Genomic DNA, 20,593 nt, shown 5'->3' with positions numbered 1-20,593 from the left:
GTCTTCTCTCTTAAGGTTCTATTGTGTGCATGCCTGTGTGTGTGTGTGTGTGTGTGTGGGTGGGTGTGTGTGTGTGCGTGCGTGCGTTGCGTGCGTGCGCGCGCGCGCGTGTGTTTGTGTGTGTGCGCGCGTGCGCGCGAGTGCGTGCGTGCGTGCGTGTGCGTGTGTGGTAGGGGGCCTGCATGTGTCATGCATGCTACTGAAAGCCCAGCCTGCATGGGCATATGAGGTACCAAAAATCAAATGATGCAGTATTTGGACCAGTATATGAAATCAGTTCAAAACAGCCTTATTTTCCATGCTTCACAGGTTCTGTAAAATCTGTAATTAAAAACCATCAAATTGTTACAATATCCACACAAGACTTTTATGAACCTTTATAATAGTTTTTTTACACTTCATTGTTTTTTCTAAACACTTTTTTTGTATTTCTAAACACTTTTGTAGAAATGTTAACCCTTTCAGAAACGTTCTAATTCATTTGAATAAATAAGAGAATGAATTAGAGTAAATACATTGTTACAATATCCACACAAGACTTTTATGAACCTTTTATGAAGTGTAAACATATCTAACTCCTCTCTGCCCTTGCGTGCTGGCCGGTTGGCGCGTCCCTTGTGTCATGCGGTCGCGTTTATTTTTTCAGTTTTTTGTCTCGTCAATTGTCGTAACTTTACTTCCGGTTTTATTTTGTCATTCCTTCCGTTTCAGTTCGTGTTTCCTTCCTCGGTGTTGGTTGTCTTGTCTTCCCTGATCCCGATTGTGTGCACCCGCGTAATCGATACTAATTGTCATCACCTGTGTCCCCGCCCGTTTGTGTGTATTTAGTCCGTGTCTTCCCCTTGTCTTGTGCCAGTGTGTCTAGCCTCGTCCCGACCACCAGCGATTCCTTGATGTTCGAACTCTCTGAAAGAACTCTCCTTTTTGTCTCGCCGCCGAGCGACGCTTTTGGTTGTGCCTGGGTCTCCAGCGCCTTTTTGTCTCGTTCCAGTGTGACTCCTTTTGTTGGTACTTTTTGCTACACGTTTTCCCTCGAAAGAGGCGTTTTGATTTGTACTTTTAGCCTTTTGACTCGCCACAGTGCGACGCCTTTTGTTTGTACTTTTTGCCCCGTGTTTTCCCTCGCAAGAGGCGCTTTGTTTTGTACTTTTGCTCTGAGTGCTTGCTGGAATAAATCCCAGATAGATACGACTCTGCATCCGAGTCCTTCGCCTTGTCCCCTGCCTGACACCTTGTGTTTATTTTTAAACACTCTATTGTACTTTTAAATACATTATTGTATTTTAAACACTTTTTTTAAACACTCTCCTTTAAATTTAGTATGAGCCCGCGTTGCATTTGGTTGTCCTGCCTCATTCGTGACAAAATGAAGTGCAAATCAGAATTGCTGCCAATTCTGCTGACATGAACGAAATGGAAGATTGGATACGTAGCACTGTGGGAGGCTGAGATAAAGCTAGCACTAGCGTTAGCGAGACGCTAACGAATGCATTTAACACATTATTGTGTTCCCCAGGAATAATACAGCACCTTCGATGCTATTTATCTGATACAACTACTCAAAATACACCCAGAAGAAGTGAAAACAGCTACAAAATCAGCAGAAAGACTGACGCTAATGATATGAAAACTAGTGCATAGACAAAGTGAAATACAGTTTATGTTCGTGTCATCTCAAGCTTTACTGTGTCCATCGTTTCCATAGATTGAAGTTAAGTTAAAGTTAAAAGTTAAAGGACCTGAAACATCAACGAAACAAAGTCTTTCAGCAAATCCTTCTCTATACTGACAAAAGATTTCTGAAACACTCCCTGAACAAGCAGGACTTCGACCACAGGCGTGGGAACACTGCTTGAAATATGAAATTTGACCTGGCACTTCTTTGAGGTTGTGATGTTAGGGGATGGTGCAATGATTTGTGTGGATTGATGCATCCAACAACGGAACATTTTGATCTCTCCGCTTCGACATCCTTGAGTTGTTTGGGCCACAAGTAATAAACATGTCCGAATCGTAATAAACATGGCGGATTTGCGAATCCACCATGTTTGTTACTCGGATTTCTGTTTGGCAACACCCATTACCTTGTTTGGTTTGTCACGCCCCAACGGATGTGATGTAATAAATAAAAATACGTACCGTATTTACACGACCAAAGGGCGCACCGTGCTGAAAGGCGCAGTCTCAGTTATGTGTACCATTACTGTATTTAACACGCACATAGGGCGCACCGCATCATAGGGCGCACGCATGCCATGATCTACGGTAAACAAACAAAAAACGTCACGGGAGCAAGAAAGTGAGTTCCGTTGTACTTTATTCTGCTGTTTAACCATGTACTCTACTGTACTCACATTATTGTTGATCGATATTCATACGCAAATCCGTCCAAGTCCTCATCTTCTGTATCCAAATTAAAGAGTTGGACAAGTTCGCCATCTGACATGCCTGACATTACGCCTGTTTATTAAAAGGCGCACCTTTGTTTTTTGAGGAAATTAAACGCGTTTATGTGCATCCTATGGTTGTGAAATTACGGTAATAGAAAACGAAGAACGGAGTAAAAAATAGCCCCCCCAAAATGATCATAAAAGTTTCTCTGCAGCATCTGGAGTGATATATTACACTTTTCTACTTTTCAGACTATAAGTCGCGTTTTTTCATAGTTTGGGTGGGGGGGAGCGACTTATACTGAGGAGCAACTTATATGTGATTTTTTTCACAAATTAAAAAAAAAATAGCAAGGGATTACAGTTTGTAGTTTGAACTGCAAGTGACGTCAGCGGCGCAGCGGTTGTTAACATAAAGGACAAAGGATTCGATCATGGGATGACGAAGGGGCCCACGTACTACCGGCATCATTTGCAGCTTTGTTTGTGACACCGAGGACGAAGAGTTTGAAGGATTTAATGATTTGGAGTGACACACAAGGTTTGAAAAACTATTATGGCTTTTACGCATGCCCGGTTCTTCTCTACGGAGCTCTCTTTCACCTCCGTGGATGGAAGTCGGGGGCCGGCGCTCGGGTGGCTGTCCAGGGACGGTGGATGGGGCACGGACATGGCTTTTATGCACGCCCGGTCCTATTCTATGGAGCTCTCTTCCACCTTCATGGCTGGAAGTGCCACCTCCGGGGATGGAAGTCCACGCCACCACACGCCTGAAAGTCGACGCCGGTGCTTGGGGCCGTGTGGCGGTGAACTATTTATGTTGTAGTGCTTTGATGTATTTTATTTCATGTAGCAACTTTTATATGTTTTTATCGTTACAGTTCAGTAGTTGTTGGCTCGTTGAACTCGTTTTGTTAAAAAAACAGCCGTTTACCAAACCCACGTCTTACCTGGTACTTTGTTAAAGCTACAATATTGTTGTTATATATGTACTAGATCTGTGGAATAACGACGAGGCTGACGTTAGCGGTGCACGCGCGGCGTTGTTGACAAAGGACGAGGAATTTGATCGATGGATTTAATGATTTGGAGTGACACAGAAGGTTTGATATTGTTGTTTATATGATAGTTCTTTGATATATTTTATTTAGTGTAACAACTTGTATATGTTTTTATCGTTACAGTTCAGTAGTTGTTGGCTTGTTGAACTCTTGTTTTGTTGAATAAAGAGCCGTTTACCAAACCCACGTCTTTCCTGGTACTTTGTTAACGCTACAATATAGTTATATACTAATCTGTGGAATAACGACGAGGCTGACGTCAGCGGCGCACGCGTGGCGTTGTTGACAAAGGACGAGGAATTTGATCGATGGATTTAATGATTTGGAGTGACACAGATGGTTTGATAATATTGTTGTTTATATGATAGTTATTTGATATATACTTTATATATCATTATATGGGTCTGTGGAATATTTAGAATATATAGACGTCAGCGGCGTGGTGCATAGGCGGCATTGTTTCCATAAAGGACGATCGATGGATTTAATGAATTGGAGTGACACAGATAGTTTGATAAACGTGTTATTTATGTAATAGTATTTGAATAACTGAATTTTACGTCAGGCCCGTTCTCTGCTCTTCGTTTGTGTTCATGTCACGTTAGCATACCTATCGTTTGGCCTGTTGTTGCTCGTTCATGTCTGTTCTTGGTGTTCGGTTTTGTCGAATAAATTTCCCCCAAAATGCGACTGATACTCGGGAGTGACTTATATATGATTTTTTTCACTTTATTGTGCATTTTATGGCTAATGCGACATATAGTCTGAAAAATATGGTATTTAACTTATGTGGCTAATTCAAAGGCGTTTGATAAGAAGTCGGAACTGTCACGTCTTGTCCCCAGCCGTTCCACTATGTGTCGGTTGTCTTGGTTTCTGTCTGTGTGCTCGCCCCTCCCCTCCTGTGTGCCCATGTTCAGTTTGCCTCTTGTTACCTGTCGTGTATATGTCCTGTCTGCCCCTCACCCCTCGTCGGATCATTGTTGTTTTGTTGTCGTGTCGTCTTCATGTCCTTTTGGTTCCTGTCGGTTTCAAGTATGTTTTGGTTGGGAAGTCATGTTGTTTTGTTAAGTCATGTCAGTTTACCGAGTCTGTATTTTGAGTTCCGTCAATAAACCCTGGTCCAAGCTGCACTTGGTCGCCATTTCCATCCGTTCGTGACAGGAACAACACTTCATTGTGCAACCACAGAGATGGCGATTGGTAAGGGCTGTTTGATCTTTATGATTCATTAGTACATTGTTAATTTCATTTAATTACACACAGTTTATTGTCCAAAAACACATAATTCAGATGGTTAGTAGGCTGCTGTAGCATATGTAGCGTATGTTTTATATTGCATTATTTACCGGATTTGCCGGTGTATTAGTCGACCGTTTTCGATCCAAAATCGACCGAAAAAAATCGACCTCGACTTATACACCGAGTCATAAAATTTAACTTCGTATTCATCGCTTCAAATGTGATGGTAACCAAGGCCGTTTCTCATGCATCTCATTGTGCGTGGGTGTGCGTCCGTCAGGCTCATCAAACAGCGAGAAACTGAATCATTATAAAGCGTTCGTCGCATTAACACGCATCCTCAGCAACAATTTCAAATATTCTCACCTCAATAACGGACAGGAAGCCAGGCAGCGACGATGACTGCTAGGGGGAAGTACTGGGTATGTGCGAATGTGCGAGTCATCGCGCGTCAAGCAACGACAATAACTACCGGTACGTAAACATTCAATCGCCGTGTCTAAATGAATGTCGTTGGCACTTAGAAAATATTCGCCAAACTTGGCCAGACTTCCAGGGGAAGAGGCCGAATTTTCACTTGTGGTGGCCGACACGGGGAACCAGCCGAGGCGGACACTTTACGGCGGTTGAGTCGTTGGCACTTAGAAAATATTCGCCAAACTTGGCCGGACTTCCAGGGGAAGAGGCCGAATTTTCACTTGTGGTGGCCGACACGGGGAACCAGCCGAGGCGGACACTTTACGGCAGTTGAGTCGTTCGCACTTTGAAAATAATTGCCAAACTTTGCCAGACTTCCAGGTGAAGAGGCCGAATTTTCACTTGTGGTGGCCGACATGGGGAACCAGCCGAGGCGGACACTTTACGGCGGTTGAGTCGTTGGCACTTAGAAAATATTCGCCAAACTTGGCCGGACTTCCAGGGGAAGAGGCCGAATTTTCACTTGTGGTGGCCGACACGGGGAACCAGCCGAGGCGGACACTTTACGGCGGTTGAGTCGTTCGCACTTTGAAAATATTTGCCAAACTTGGCCAGACTTCCAGGGGAAGAGGCCGAATTTTCACTTGTGGTGGCCGACATGGGGAACCAGCCGAGGCGGACACTTTACAGCGGTTGAGTCGTTGCCACTTAGAAAATATTCGCCAAACTTGGCCAGACTTCCAGGGGAAGAGGCCGAATTTTCACTTGTTCTGGCCGACATGGGGAACCAGCCGGGGCGGACTCTTTATGGCGCAAGAGCTGTTGGCACTTAGAAAATATTCGCCAAACGCTCTCAGGATAGAGAAAACCAAGAAGATGCCCTTTATGACGACAAACTAAACGAAAACGAATGGAACGAGCTTTTCGGAAATAGCGACGATGAAGACGAATTTTGAACTCTATGTACCGGCAATCACTTTATAATTATGATTTGTAGTTTCTTAACTAAAAATAAACCAGTTTCTAAGTGTACTTTCTGTACAAACCTCATTCATGTTAATACATATAACCACATTGAAAATACTGTAAATAAGATTTTTTTAACCTTCATTCTTAGACTAATAGCTATACTGTAAATATCTTTCACTTTTATTCTCAGATTTCCTTTTATACTTTTTTAAATTTTGTAATGTTTGCACTAAGAAGGGAGCAGCTATCCGAATTTCGTTGTACAACTAAGTTGTAAACTGACAATAAAGGGCATTCTATTCTATTCTATTCTATTCTATTCTATTCTATTCTATTCTATTCTAATTAGCGTGTGCCCATGGCCCTGGCTCTCTACCATTTTCTTCTTCAGTCCGTTTTCATGCAAACATATCTGTGAGCTTTGCACACTTGGCAGGATCATCAGGGGTGTTGTTGGATTTGGTCCACAATTTGGGAAGCGCGCTATCTGCGCCTCACGGCAAAAGCCATAGCCAATCACCTGTTATCCAATTTACTCACCGCGTGCTCTTTTTATTTCTTCAGTTTTAGGAATAGGCTAAGACACCGAAACAAAATTTAGACTTACACAGGTTGGTTGAGTTCAATCACAATTCTTGTTAAGAAAGCTCTGTTTTCAAGAAAGTACAATACAGCGCTGGGCTTTTTGTGCAACCATGCTCAAGAGCAGAAGGTCTCCATTCAGAAAAGGCCACGTTCAAGGTTCTTTGGTCAGCTTATATTCAGTTGCACATGCCAGTGTGGGCCGAGTTTGATGGGTGATGAGTCAGGGGGTGTGGCAAGTTCGCAGGAGAGTTTGATTCCACGGGAGTGGGTGCTTGTTCGGTGAGAGCTGGTTCCGTGGGGGTGGGTGCTGATTATGGGCGATTCGGTGTGTGTGGGGGCTGTTGTTTTCCACCCCGTCTTTCGGCCTTGGCGATCACCTTCGTTCTTGGTTGTTTTCCTCCTGCCGCTCTTCCTCTGGCATCTGTAGCGTTTTTATCCTTCCTGTAAACCATTCTTGCACATACATCCACTTCACCCACTGCTGCACACCGCCCATTCATCATTCTTTCAATTTTGTCATTTTGTACGGAATTATGTGAGTTTTTGGCTGTGACATCTTCAATTTATTAATGTTACCTGACTATGCAAAGTTTGTAATCACCACTTACCATGTTTTTGTTTGTTTGTTCTTTTGATACTCCATGTAGATGCTTACGTCATCATATTCTTAGTTTAATCATGCTTCCAACCATATCTTTTCTTTGTTAGGCAAAATATTTCCCTCTGTCCAGAACGTAGTAATCGAAAACTGGCATCTATTATTAGTCAAAACATTGTCAGGAATGAGTTGAGCCAGGGCGACCAAATGCAGCTTGAACCAGGATTTATTGCAGGGAAAAGGAGTTGGAAGGGAGGCAGGTGGGGAACCGACGACACAGACGGGAGGAAGACTCACGGCCAGCAAAACAGACAGACTGACCGACATGAAATCCCCTTGGACAAGGTTAAAATTCTGACCGTGAGCCTTCAGACAGACCGAGGGAAAACCAGATGACAAGAACAGGAACACTGGGCACGAACAGGAATGGACACAACAGTAGACACCGACAGGGAGAAACACACAGGCAGGGCTTAAATACACAGGGTAACAAGAGGAAGCAGGTGACAGACATTACGGTAACGAAAGGGGTGTGGCCGAGCGAAGTGCAGGTCGAGCGTGCTGTGGCACGGGCGTGACAGTACCCCCCCCACAAGGGACGGCTCCCGACGTCCCGAAAAAGAAAAAATCCAAGACTGTCCAACAAGGGCCGGGAGGAAATGGGGAGGTGGCCGCACGTCACACACCGCCGAAGGCCGACTGGGTGACGGCCGCTGGATCCACGCCGCTGGAACTGGTGGCGGTCGCAGCATCCGCGCCGTCGGGTCTGGATCGGGGGGCGGCCGTGCGTCATGCGCCGTTGAAGCCGACTGGGTGATGGCCGCTGGATCCGCGCCGCCGGAACTGGTGGCGGCCGCAGCATCCGCGCCGTCGGGACTGGGTCGGGGGGAGGCCGTGCGTCATGCACCGTTGAAGGCCGACGGTGACAGCCGCTGGATCCGCGCCGCCGGAACAAGTGGCGGCCGCAACATCCGCGCCATCGGATCTGATTTGGGGGGGGGGCAACCGTGCATCTTGCGTCGCTGGAACTCATCTCCTTGGCGACCATGCAGCAGTTGCGGGAGCCGGCAACGGTTGGTCCAAGCGCTGGTCGCTGTGATGGTCGGTGTCTTCTGTCACGGTCGGGTGGAGCATGGAGCAGGACGACCAAGTGCAGCTTGGACCAGGGTTTATTGGCGGAACTCAAAATACAGACTCGGTAAACTGACATGACTTAGCAAAACAAAATGACTTCCCAACGAAAACATTCTTGACACCGACAGGAACCAAAAGGACATGAAGACGACACGACAGCAACCAACACGACAGCAACCAACACGACAGCAACCAATGATCCGACAGGGAGTGAGGGGCAGACAGGACTTTTATACACGACAGGTAACGAGAGGCAGGTGGCAACAATCACACTGATCATGGGCACACAGGAGGGGAGGGGCGAGCACACAGACAGAAACCAAGACAACAGACACATAGTGGCGCAGTTGGGGACGAGACGTGACAAACATAAGATATAACCAAGTACTGAGCGTTTTTAGACAACTTTGGCAGTGTCCGTGATTTAGAAAATTATCAGGCATGCATTAAACAGTTCCTTAAGGGTCATTGAGCTATTCAGGCAATATATCAAAAAACATTTATTTCAAAGTGCCCCCTCCGCAAGTCGTCACCTTACCGTGGTGGAAGGGTTTGCGTGTCCCAATGATCCTAGGAGCCATGTTTTCTGGGGCTTCATGCCCCTGGTAGGGTCACCCATGGAAAAAAAGGTCCTAGGTGAGGGGCCAGACAAAGCACGGCTTAAAAAGCCCCTTATGACGAAAAACACATATGGATTTAGATTTCCCTCACCCGGACGCGGGTCACTGGGGCCCCCATCTGGAGCCAGGCCTGGAGGTGAGGCTCGAAGGCGAGCGTCTGGTGGCCGGGCCTTCGCCCATGGGGCCCGGCCGGGCACAGCCCGAAAAAGAAACGTGGGTCCCCCTTTCCATGGGCTCACCACCTGTGGGGGGGACCAAAGGGGTCGGGTGCATTGTGAGCTGGGCGGCGGCCAAAGGCAGGGAACTTGGCGGTCCAATCCCCGGCTGTAGGAGCTGGCTCTTGGGACATGGAATGTCACCTCTCTGGTTCGAAACGTAGTCGGACTTGCCTCCATGTACAGTTTGGGTTCCGGTACTAGCCCTCTCGAGAGGGGCTGGACTCTCTTCCACTCTGGAGTTGCCCACGGTGAGAGGCGTCGAGCAGGTGTGGGTATACTTATTGCCCCCAAGCTGGGCGCCTGCACATTGGGGTTCACCCCGGTGAACAAGAGGGTAGCCTCCCTCCGCCTTCGGGTGGGGGGGACGGGTCCTGACTGTTGTTTGTGTCTATGCACCAAACAGCAGCTCAGAGTACCCACCCTTTTTGGGGTCCCTGGAGGAAGTGCTGGGGAGCGCTCCTTCTGGGGAATCCATTGTTCTACTGGGTGACTTCAATGCTCACGTGGGCAATGACAGTGAGACCTGAAAGGGCGTGATTAGGAGGAATGGCCCCCCCATCTGAACCCGAGCGGTGTTCTATTATTGGACTTCTGTGCTCGACACGGATTTTCTATAATGAACACCATGTTCAAACATAAGGGTGTCCATGTGTGCACTTGGCACCAGGCAGCTTCAACTCCCACCTCCGGCAGAGCTTTTCCCATGTCCCGGAGAAGGCGGGGGACATTTATTCCGAGTGGACCATGTTCCGCGCCTCCATTGTTGAGGCGGCTGACCGGAGCTGTGGCCGTAAGGTCGTTGGTGCCTGTCGTGGCAGCAATCCCCGAACCCGCTGGTGGACACCGGCGGTAAGGGATGCCGTCAAAGCTGAAGAAGGAGTCCTATCGGGCCGTTTTGGCCTGCGGGACTCCGGAGGCAGCTGAAAGGTACCGGATGGCCAAGCGGAACGCGGCTTCGGCAGTTACGGAGGCAAAAACCCGGGCGTGGAAGGAGTTTGGCGAGGCCATGGAGAATGACTTCCGGAATACTTCAAGAAAATTCTGGTCCATTATCCGGCGTCTCAGGAGGGGGAAAGCAGTGCAACTTCAACACTGTTTACAGTGGGGATGGCGTGCTGCTGACCTAGACTCGGGACGTCGTGAGTCGGTGGGGAGAATAATTCGACGACCTCCTCCATTCCACCTACACGCCTTCCATTGTGGAAGCAGGGCGTGGAGACTCTGAGGCGGACTCTCCAATCTCTGGGGTTGAAGTCACTGAGATAGTTAAAAAAAACTCCTCGGTGGCAACGCCCCGGGGGTGGACTAGATCCACCCTGAGTTCTTAAGGGCTCTGGATGTTGTGGGGCTGTCATGGCTGACACGCCTCTACAACATTTTGTGGATATCGAGGACAGTGCCTCTGGATTGGCAGACTGGGGTGGTGGTTGCCCTCTTTAAGAAGGGGGACCGGAGGGTGTGTTCCAATTACAGGGGAATCACACTCCTCAGCCTCCCTGGTAAGGTCTATTCAGGGGTGTTGGAGAGGAGGGTCCGTCAGGAGGTCGAACCTCGGATTCAGGAGGAGTAGTGTGGCTTTCGTCCTGGCCATGGAACAGTGGACCAGCTCTATACCCTCGGCAGGATCCTCGAGGGTGCATGGGAGTTCGCCCAACCAGTCCGCATGTGTTTTGTGGACTTGGAGAAGGCGTTCGACCGTGTCCCTCGGGAGGTTCTGTGGAGGGTGCTTCGGGAGTACGGGGTGCCGAGCCAACTGATCAGGGCGGTTCGGTCCCTGTATCACCGATGCCAGAGTTTGGTCCGCATTTCCGGCAGTAAGTCGGATTCGTTCCCAGTGAGGGTTGGACTCCGCCAAGGCTGCCCTTTGTCACCGATTCTGTTCATAATTTTTATGGACAGAATTTCTAGCCGCAGCCGAGGCGTTGAGGGGGTCCGGTTTGGAGAACTCAGCATTGCGTCTCTACTTTTTGCAGACGACGTGGTGGTGTTGGCTTCTTCAGGCCGTGATCTCCAGCTCTCACTGGAGCGGTTCGCAGCCGAGTGTGAAGCGGTTGGGATGAGGGTCAGCACCTCCAAATCCGAGTCCATGGTCCTCGGTCGTAGTAAAAGGGTGGAATGCCCTCTCCGGATCACGAGGATGGAGCGCGAGATCGACAGGGGACCGGTGCAGCGTCGGCAGTAATGCGGACTCTGTACTGGTCCGTCGTGGTAAAGAGAGAGCTGAGCCAAAAGGCAAAGCTCTCAATTTACCGGTCGATTTACGCTCCTCCCCTCACCTATGGTCACGAGCTATGGGTCGTGATCGAAAGAACGAGATACAAGCAGCCGAAATGAGTTTCCTCCGCAGGATGTCCGGGCTCTCCCTAAGAGATAGGGTGAGAAGCTCGGTCATCTCAAAGTCAAAAAAAGTCAAAGTCAAAGTCTCCTTTATTGTCAATAGCTCCGCATGTCAAGACACACAAAGCGATCGAAATTACGTTTCTCACTATCCCAGGGTAACAAGACAGAGTTCACAACGCACATACAAGTAAACAACACAGGAAAAATAAAACAAGAAGATGAACAATAAGAGTGATAGCACGCTAGCCGCTCCCGATCCACAGCAGAGTCCGGAAAGATGACAGTCAACCAGGCCACTGTGAACACGAGCACACAGCAGGCACGCACTGTCCGGTTCGTGGATCTTATCAGGCGAACGCAACCCATCTTGTCGTCCCGCGAACGAACGTACGCCAGTAGAATGGAAGGCATCTGGGAGAGACTCGGAGTAGAGTCGCTATTCCTCCACGTTGAGAGGAGCCAGATGAGGTGAGTCGGGCATCTAATCAGGATATCTCCTGGATGCCTCCCTGGGGAGGTGTTCCGGGCATGTCCCACCCGTAGGAGACCCCGTGGATGACCCAGGACGCCCTGGAGAGACAATATCTCTCAGCTGGCCTGGGAACCCCTTGGGATCCCTCGGGAAGAGCTGGATGAAGTGGCTGGGGAGAGGAAAGTCTGGGAGTCCCTCCTAAAGCTGCTGCTCCCGCGGCCCGACCCCGGATAAGCGGAAGATGGATGGATGGATTTCAAAGTGCACAAAAATACATATCAGATCATAAAGTTATAAAAACCTTTGTCATCACCACCAATCAAAAATGTATAGTTATGTCTTCTTTATTGATTTGGTGTGTAGGTATAATTATATGCTTAAAATGTTTCTTTTATTGATTTAATATATGAATATACTTGTCTGCTTATGTACTTTATTCAATGAGGTTTTTGTAGCTAGGCAGGACTTTTTGTATTTCGATCCCATTCCTTCACTGTCAAACTCTTTTTTTTCGCGGGCCGCATTGTAGTCATAGTTTCTTTCGGAGGGCCATTATGAATGTCAACCCAAATAATTGTATGAGCACCTCACAGTATATACAGTATAACCTAAAAAACAAACTGACAAATAACTCGTTTTTAAATCAGACTAGTAAAAACTGGTCAAATATTTAAAAAAAAAGATATTTTTAAAAGTGAAGACAATTTGCAATTCTAGTAATGACACGAATTTGATGCACAATTTGTCTTTGCAGGCCACATAAAATGATGTGCTGGGCCGTATCTGGCCCCCGGGCCTTGAGTTTGACATCTGTGATCTAAAGCGTTCCTTTTTTCTTAGTTTTTTCAACCCCACCTGGATTTTCTTTTTACTCACAGGCCACTCCTCTTCCCTACAACTTGCGTCATTCAGGCTCAAAGCTAAATTGGACTCTACCAACTTCAATGACTGCGGGGGGGGGCAACATGTAATGGTATCTGTCAGGATTGAGTTGAGCCAGGGCGACCAAATGCAACTTGAACCAGGATTTATTGCAGGGAAAGGGAGTTGGAAGGGAGGCAGGTGGGGAACCGACGACACAGACGGGAGAGAGACTCACGGCCAGCAAACAGACAAACCGACCGACAGAAGTCCACTTGGACAAGGTTAAAATTCTGACCGCGAGCCTCCAGACAAGACCGGGGGGAAACTAGATGACAGGAACACTGGGCACGGACAGGAACCGAAAACAACAGTAGACACCGACCAGGAGGAGCACACGGGCAGAGTTTAAATACATGAGACAACGAGAGGAAGCAGGTGACAGACATTACGGTGATGAAGGGATGTGGCTGAGGGAAGTTGTCGGCCGAGCGTGCTCTGGCACGGGCGTGACATACCAGCTCAGTGGCCTAGTGGTAGAGTGTCCGCCCTGAGACTGGAAGGTTGTGGGTTCAAACCCCGGCCGGGTCATACCAAAGACTATAAAAATGGGACCCAGTGCCTCCCTGCTTGGCACTCAGCATTAAGGGTTGGATTTGGGGTGTTAGATCACCAAATGATTCCCGAGCGCGGCACCGCTGCTGCTCACTGCTCCCCTCTCCCCCAGGGAATGGATCAAAATCACACGGGGATGGGTTAAATGCAGAGGACGAATTTCACCACACCCAGATGTGTGTGTGATGATCATTGGGACTTTAACTTTTAACTTTAACAAGCATGTTTAGTCTGATCGTGTCTCTTTAGGTTGAAATCCTTAAACACGACAACCGTCTCTTTACAAATTAGACAAACACAATTGCTTTGATTTTTCTCCATCCATCCATCCATCCATCCATCCATCCATCCATCCATCCATCCATCCATCCATCCATCCATCCATCCATCCATCCATCCATCCATCCATCCATCCATCCATCCATCCATCCATCCATCCATCCATCCATCCATCCATCCATCCATCCATCCATCCATCCATCCATCCATCCATCCATCCATCCATCCATCCATCCATCCATCCATCCATCCATCCATCCATCCATCCATCCATCCATCCATCCATCCATCCATCCATCCATCCATCCATCCATCCATCCATCGAGTGCGACCAAATGCAGCTTGAACCAGGATTTATTGCAGGGAAAGGGAGTTGGAAGGGAGGCAAGTGGGGAACCAACGACACAGACGGGAGGGAGACTCACGGCCAGCAAACAGACAGACTGACCGACATGAAGTCCCCTTGGACAAGGTTAAAATTCTGACCGTGAGCCTTCAGACAGACAGAGGGAAAACCAGATGACAAGAACAGGAACGCTGGGCACGAACAGGAATGGACACAACAGTAGACACCGACAGGGAGAAACACACGAGCAGGGCTTAAATACACAGGGTAACAAGAGGAAGCAGGTGACAGACATTACGGTAACGAAAGGGGTGTGGCCGAGCGAAGTGCAGGCCGAGCGTGCTCTGGCACGGGCGTGACAGTAGCTCCCAACTGAAAACACATGAAAGAAAACTGCGATGGAAAAGGGGTGTTTTAAGACATGTTGGTTTTTCATGGATTAAAACCATTTATACAACTTAATTAAGTAGTAGCCTATATGAAAATGATGGTCCACCCCCCCACACACACACCCAACACACACACTCACACACACATTGTAGTGGCCCTCCGAGAAAATGCCCGGCTTTCCCGATTACCCAGCACGCCATTGCCCACGACCCTCGTGAGGCTAAGCAGTTCAGATAATGGATGGCTGGATACTTTTTTTGTTAAACTATTCAGTAGGAGGAAAGACCTCAGCTGCATTTGAAAAATTTGCCTCTAACTAACTAACTCTCGTGTTTGTATTCACATTTGCACTTTAGGGCTAAATCATACAATTTCTTGCAGTCTGCTCAATAAAAAGAAAACATTTTGTAAATTGACAAAGGCATTATTTTATATAAAAAAATTTGCAAAAATCTCATCTGGTTCCCGAGGACTCAATCTTGTGAGACATCTCATTTTGTTGGATTTGTCTCATCCTATCCCTAGAGATAAAGCAGTGTAAATGTCCCAGATGAGCACCTACTGCCTCACAAGTTGAATGAAAAGAAATTATCCTGTTTTTTATGAATTACCTTTTACAGTCGGTTACACCATGAATGACCTGATCTTCGAGTGGCAGGAGAATGGACCGGTCCAAGTGGCCGAAGGACTAACGCTCCCACAGTTCATTCTTAAAGATGAATCCGACCTCAGATACTGTACCAAGCACTACAACACAGGTAACATCCATACTCATACACTTCTGAATGTACGAAAATATTCCACTCCCTAAAAAAGTACAATAAATTCCCCTTTATTGCAGGACATAGTACATTCCAGACGCATCTGCTAAATAGAGAGTACATATTATTTTGAAAGTTAAACTTATTCGATAATAAAACACAGTTGCACTTCCTAAAATACACATTTAGTGTTCCTAAGTGCCTTTTCCCACTATATCAGTCAGGAAATGACTAAAGTATTTATTAGTTATTCAGAGTTGAACTCTACTGTGAAACTGACACAATACAGATGAGAATTAAACATTCTGTATTGAAACAAAAACAAGGCAGGCCCGCATAAGTTTGTAATGGAATGTAGCATGGATGTTACAGTAAACTTTCACACAATTGCTACTTTAACACTGGTTTAAATAACACATCCAACTAGAGCATACACCCAGGCAAATGTTCTCTTCTCTTTATGACTAACTCTCACTGTTGGGTACTTCAGTATAATTCGAGGACCCTCACTGCTTTTTCTTCTTGATGTTATTACACTGCATCTTTATTAACAGACTACAATGCCACAACGCATGTCATGGCACAACATGGTACTACACTGAAACACTGAAACTGGAAAAGTCATCAACCGGCCTTCACTGTATAGTTTGTGAAACATAGACAGCAGTATCTCCACCTTGTATATGTGCCCTGTTACAGGAAAATTTACTTGTATTGAAGTGCGGTTCCACCTGGAGCGTCAGATGGGCTACTACCTGATCCAAATGTACATCCCGTCTCTGCTGATTGTTATTCTCTCCTGGGTCTCCTTTTGGATTAACATGGATGCGGCCCCGGCCAGAGTGGCACTTGGCATCACTACTGTCCTCACAATGACAACACAGAGCTCAGGCTCCAGGACTTCATTGCCAAAGGTCAGGTGGGGTATTTTGTTGTTTAGCTTTAGTCTGGTTGGCTTTCATTTCGATGCGTTACGCTCCTCTTAACATCCAACAGCAATTTGACAGTTAGAGCACTGCCTAACTTGGAGCGTGTACTGCCAGTCAGCTCAGTGGCCTAGTGGTAGAGTGTCCGCCCTGAGACTGGAAGGTTGTGGATTCAAACCCCGGCCGGGTCATACCAAAGACTATAAAAATGGGACCCATTGCCTCCCTGCTTGGCACTCAGCATTAAGGGTTGGAATTGGGGGGTTAGATCACCAAAATGATTCCCGAGCGCGGCACCGCTGTTGCTCACTGCTCCCCTCTCCCCCAGGGGATGGATCAAAATCACACAGGGATGGGTTAAATGCAGAGACAAATTTCGCCACACCCAGATGTGTGTGTGTCCTGGTGCCAAGTGCACACATGGACACCCTTATGCTTGAACATGGTGTTCATTATTGACAATTCGTGTCGAGCACAGAATTCCAACAATAGAACACCGCTCGGGTTCAGATCGGGGGGTCGTTCCTCCCAATCACGCCTTTCCAGGTCTCACTGTCATTGCCCACGTGAGCATTGAAGTCACCCAGTAGAACGATGGAGTCCCCAGAAGGAGCGCTCTCCAACACTTCTTCCAAGGACTCCAGAAAGGGTGGGTACGCTGAGCTGCCGTTTGGTGCATAGACACAAACAACAGTCAGGACCCGTCCCCCCCACCCGAAGGCGGAGGGAGGCTACCCTCTCGTTCACTGGGGTGAACCCCAACGTACAGGCGCCCAGCCAGGGGTCAATAAGTATACCCACACCTGCTTGACGCCTCTCACCGTGGGCAACTCCAGAGTGGAAGAGAGTCCAGCCCTATCGAGAGGGCATGTACCAGAACCCAAACTGTGTGTGGAGGCAAGTCCGACTACATCTAGTCGGAACTTTTCTGCCTCGCACACCAGCTCGGGCTCCTTTCCAGCAAGAGAGGTGACATTCCATGTTCCAAGAGCCAGCTTCTGCAGCCGGGGTTCGGACCGCCAAGGTCCCCTGCCTTTGGCTGCCGCCCAGCTAACTCTGCACCCGACCCCTTTGGCTCCTCCTACAGGTGGTGAGCCCATGGAAAAAGGGACCCACGCTTTCTTTTTGGGCTGTGCCCGGCAGGGCCCCATGGGCAAAGCCCCGGCCACCAGACGCTCGGCTTCGAGCCCCACCTCCAGGCCTGGCTCCAGAGGGGGGACCCGGTGACCCGCGGCCGGGCGAGGGAAAATGAGGTCCATTTGTTGTACTCATCATAAGGAGTTTTTGTGAGCCATGCTTTGCCTGGCCCATCACCTAGGACCCTTTTGCCATGGGTGACCCTACCAGGGGCATGAAGCCCCCGACAACATGGCTCCTAGGATTATTGGGACATGCAAACCCCTCCACCACGATAAGGTGACGACTCACGGAGGGGTCTTGGAAACATGTACATGTCTTGGAAACGTGTACAACAAAAATAAATAGCTAACCAATATAATGCACGTTCGTTGTTCCAGCGGCTCGTGGGCTCACTCATATTATTAATATGTGAGAATACTGTTAATATACACCCACCTTGGCAAACACAATTATTTTCAGATGCATGCTTATCACTGTCAAGCATTTAAAAAATAGGCAGCTACTTCATAGTTTGAAGAGACAATTAGCAGAGTAATTGATGGAATTATTGATAGGATAATTTGATTCTGAAACGTTTTGGTTGTGACAGCCCTATTCTCCAACTAACCAAGATAGCATTTAACTAACTTTGAAACAGTGTTTTCCTTTTGCAATTTTGTCCTGGAATCTGGCGACCGGAAGCATAGCATTTTGTGTAAATTGGTGTCAGTGAGAAGGTCCTATATTGTAGATCAGCGGTACACATAGCATGCGCACAGAGCCAGATTTGACAGAGAACACCCACAGTGTAGGTTTGCTCCACCCAGAGTGCGTACCTGGTGTGAGGGAGCATAATTGACAGATTTGAGTGGACAGGAGAATGCGTGCGGCCTGAAAAGCGAGCAGCTGGACACAATAATATGGCCTGTTGTCACTCACATTTGGTGTATGAATGGGTGGATGTGATGCATTGTAAAGCGCTTTGGGCACCATACGCTGTAGATTAAGCGCTATGTGCAGTCCATTAATCATTTACCGTATTTTCCGGACTATAAGTCGCTCCGGAGTACAAGTCGCACCAGCCATAAAATGAAGAAGATCAGGTGGTGGAGGGGTTTGCGTGCCCCTATGATCCTAGGAGCCATGTTGTCGGGGGCTTCATGCCCCTAGAAGAGTGACACATGGCAAACGGGTCCTAGGTGAGGGGTCAGACAAAGCACGGCTCACCCAAGCCCCTTATGATGAAAAACACAAATGGACTTTGTTTTCCCTCGCCCGGACGCGGGTCACCGGGGCCTCCCTCTGGAGCCAGGCCTGGAGGCGGGGCTCGAAGGCGAGCGTCTGGTGGCCGGGCCTTCGCCCATGGGGCCCGCCCGGGCATAGCCCGAAATGGAAACGTGGGTCCCCCTTCCCATGGGCTCACCACCTGTAGGAGGGGCCAAAGGGGTCGGGTGCAATATGAGCTGGGCGGCAGCCAAAGGCAGGGACCTTGGCGGTCTGATCCCCGGCTGCAGAAGCTGGCTCTTGGGACATGGAATGTCACCTCTCTGGCTAGAAAGGAGCCCGAGCTGGTGTGCGAGGCAGAAAGGTTCAGACTAGATATAGTCGGACTAGCCTCCACGCACAGTTTGGGTTCCGGTACAAGCCCTCTCGAGAGGGGCTGGACTCTCTTCCACTCTGGAATTGCCCACGGTGAGAGGCGTCGAACAGGTGTGGGTATACTTATTGCCCCCCGGCTGGGCGCCTGCACATTGGGGTTCACCCTGGTGAACGAGAGGGTAGCCTCCCTCCGCCTTCGGGTGGGGGGACGGGTCCTGACTGTTGTTTGTGTCTATGCACCAAACGGCAGCTCAGAGTACCCACCCTTCTTGGGGTCCCTGGAGGAAGTGCTGGAGAGCGCTCCTTCTGGGGACTCCATCATTCTACTGGGTGACTTCAATGCTCACGTGGGCAATGACAGTGAGACCTGGAAAGGCGTGATTGGGAGGAACGACCCCCCGATCTGAACCCGTTCTATTCTGTTCTATTGTTGGAATTCTGTGCTCGACACGGATTTTCAATAATGAACACCATGTTCAAACATAAGGGTGTCCATGTGTGCACTTGGCACCAGGACACCCTAGGCCGCAATTCGATAATCGACTTTGTAGTCGTGTCATCGGATTTGCGGCCGCATGTTTTGGACACTCGGGTGAAGAGAGGGGCGGAGCTGTCAACTGATCACCACCTGGTGGTGGGTTGGCTCCGATGGTGGGGGAAGATGCCGGTCCGACCTGGCAGACCCAAACGCTCTGTGAGGGTCTGCTGGGAACGTCTGGCAGAATCTCCTGTCAGGAAGAGCTTCAACTCCCACCTCCGGCAGAGCTTTTCCCACGTCCCGGGGGAGGCGGGGGACATTAAGTCTGAGTGGACCATGTTCCGCGCCTCCATTGTTGAGGCGGCTGACCGGAGCTGTGGCCGTAAGGTCGTTGGTGCCTGTCGTGGCGGCAATCCCCGAACCCGCTGGTGGACACCGGCGGTAAGGGATGCCGTCAAGCTGAAGAAGGAGTCCTATCGGGCCGTTATGGCCTGCGGGACTCCGGAGGCAGCTGACAGGTACCGGATGACCAAGCGGAACGCAGCTTCGGCGGTTGCTTAGGCAAAAACCCGGGCGTGGATGAGATCCGCCCGGAGTTCTTAATGGCTCTGGATGTTGTGGGGCTGTCATGGCTGACACGCCTCTACAACGTTGTGTGTACATCGGGGACAGTGCCTCTGGATTGGCAGACTGGAGTGGTGGTTCCCCTCTTTAAGAAGGGGGACCGGAGGGTGTGTTCCAATTACAGGGGAATCACACTCCTCAGCCTCCCTGGTAAGGTCTATTCAGGGGTGTTGGAGAGGAGGGTCCGTCGGGAGGTCGAACCTCGGATTCAGGAGGAGCAGTGTGGCTTTCGTCCTGGCCGTGGAACAGTGGACCAGCTCTATACCCTCGGCAGGATCCTCGAGGGTGCATGGGAGTTCGCCCAACCAGTCCACATGTGTTTTGTGGACTTGGAGAAGTCCCTCGGGAGGTTCTGTGGAGGGTGCTTCGGGAGTACGGGGTGCCGAGCCAACTGATAAGGGCGGTTCGGTCCCTGTATCACCGATGCCAGAATCTGGTCCGCATTTCCGGCAGTAAGTCAGATTCGTTCCCAGTGAGGGTTGGACTCCGCCAAGGCTGCTCTTTGTCACCGATTCTGTTCATAAATTTATGGACAGAATTTCTAGGCGC

The 20,593-nt window shown here is 48.9% G+C and overlaps 1 protein-coding gene across 7 annotated transcripts in view; it reads left to right on the top strand.

Annotated features, from left to right (window-relative positions):
* The window catches only part of glra3 (glycine receptor, alpha 3), a 166,161-nt gene that overhangs the window by 131,290 nt on the left and 14,278 nt on the right, over window positions 1-20,593 (top strand). For all 7 annotated transcript variants that reach the window (XM_068650584.1, XM_068650583.1, XM_068650585.1 and 4 more), the window contains 2 exons: window positions 15,158-15,295; window positions 15,998-16,212. In XM_068650584.1, coding sequence (XP_068506685.1) covers window positions 15,158-15,295; window positions 15,998-16,212 — 353 coding nt within the window. The remainder of the gene's footprint in view (window positions 1-15,157; window positions 15,296-15,997; window positions 16,213-20,593) is intronic.

The sequence above is a fragment of the Syngnathus scovelli genome, chromosome 5, assembly GCF_024217435.2.
Source record: "Syngnathus scovelli strain Florida chromosome 5, RoL_Ssco_1.2, whole genome shotgun sequence".
NCBI lineage: Eukaryota > Metazoa > Chordata > Actinopteri > Syngnathiformes > Syngnathidae > Syngnathus > Syngnathus scovelli.
The sequence above is the reverse complement of the archived record's forward strand: the minus strand, read 5'-3'. Positions and strand labels throughout refer to the sequence as shown.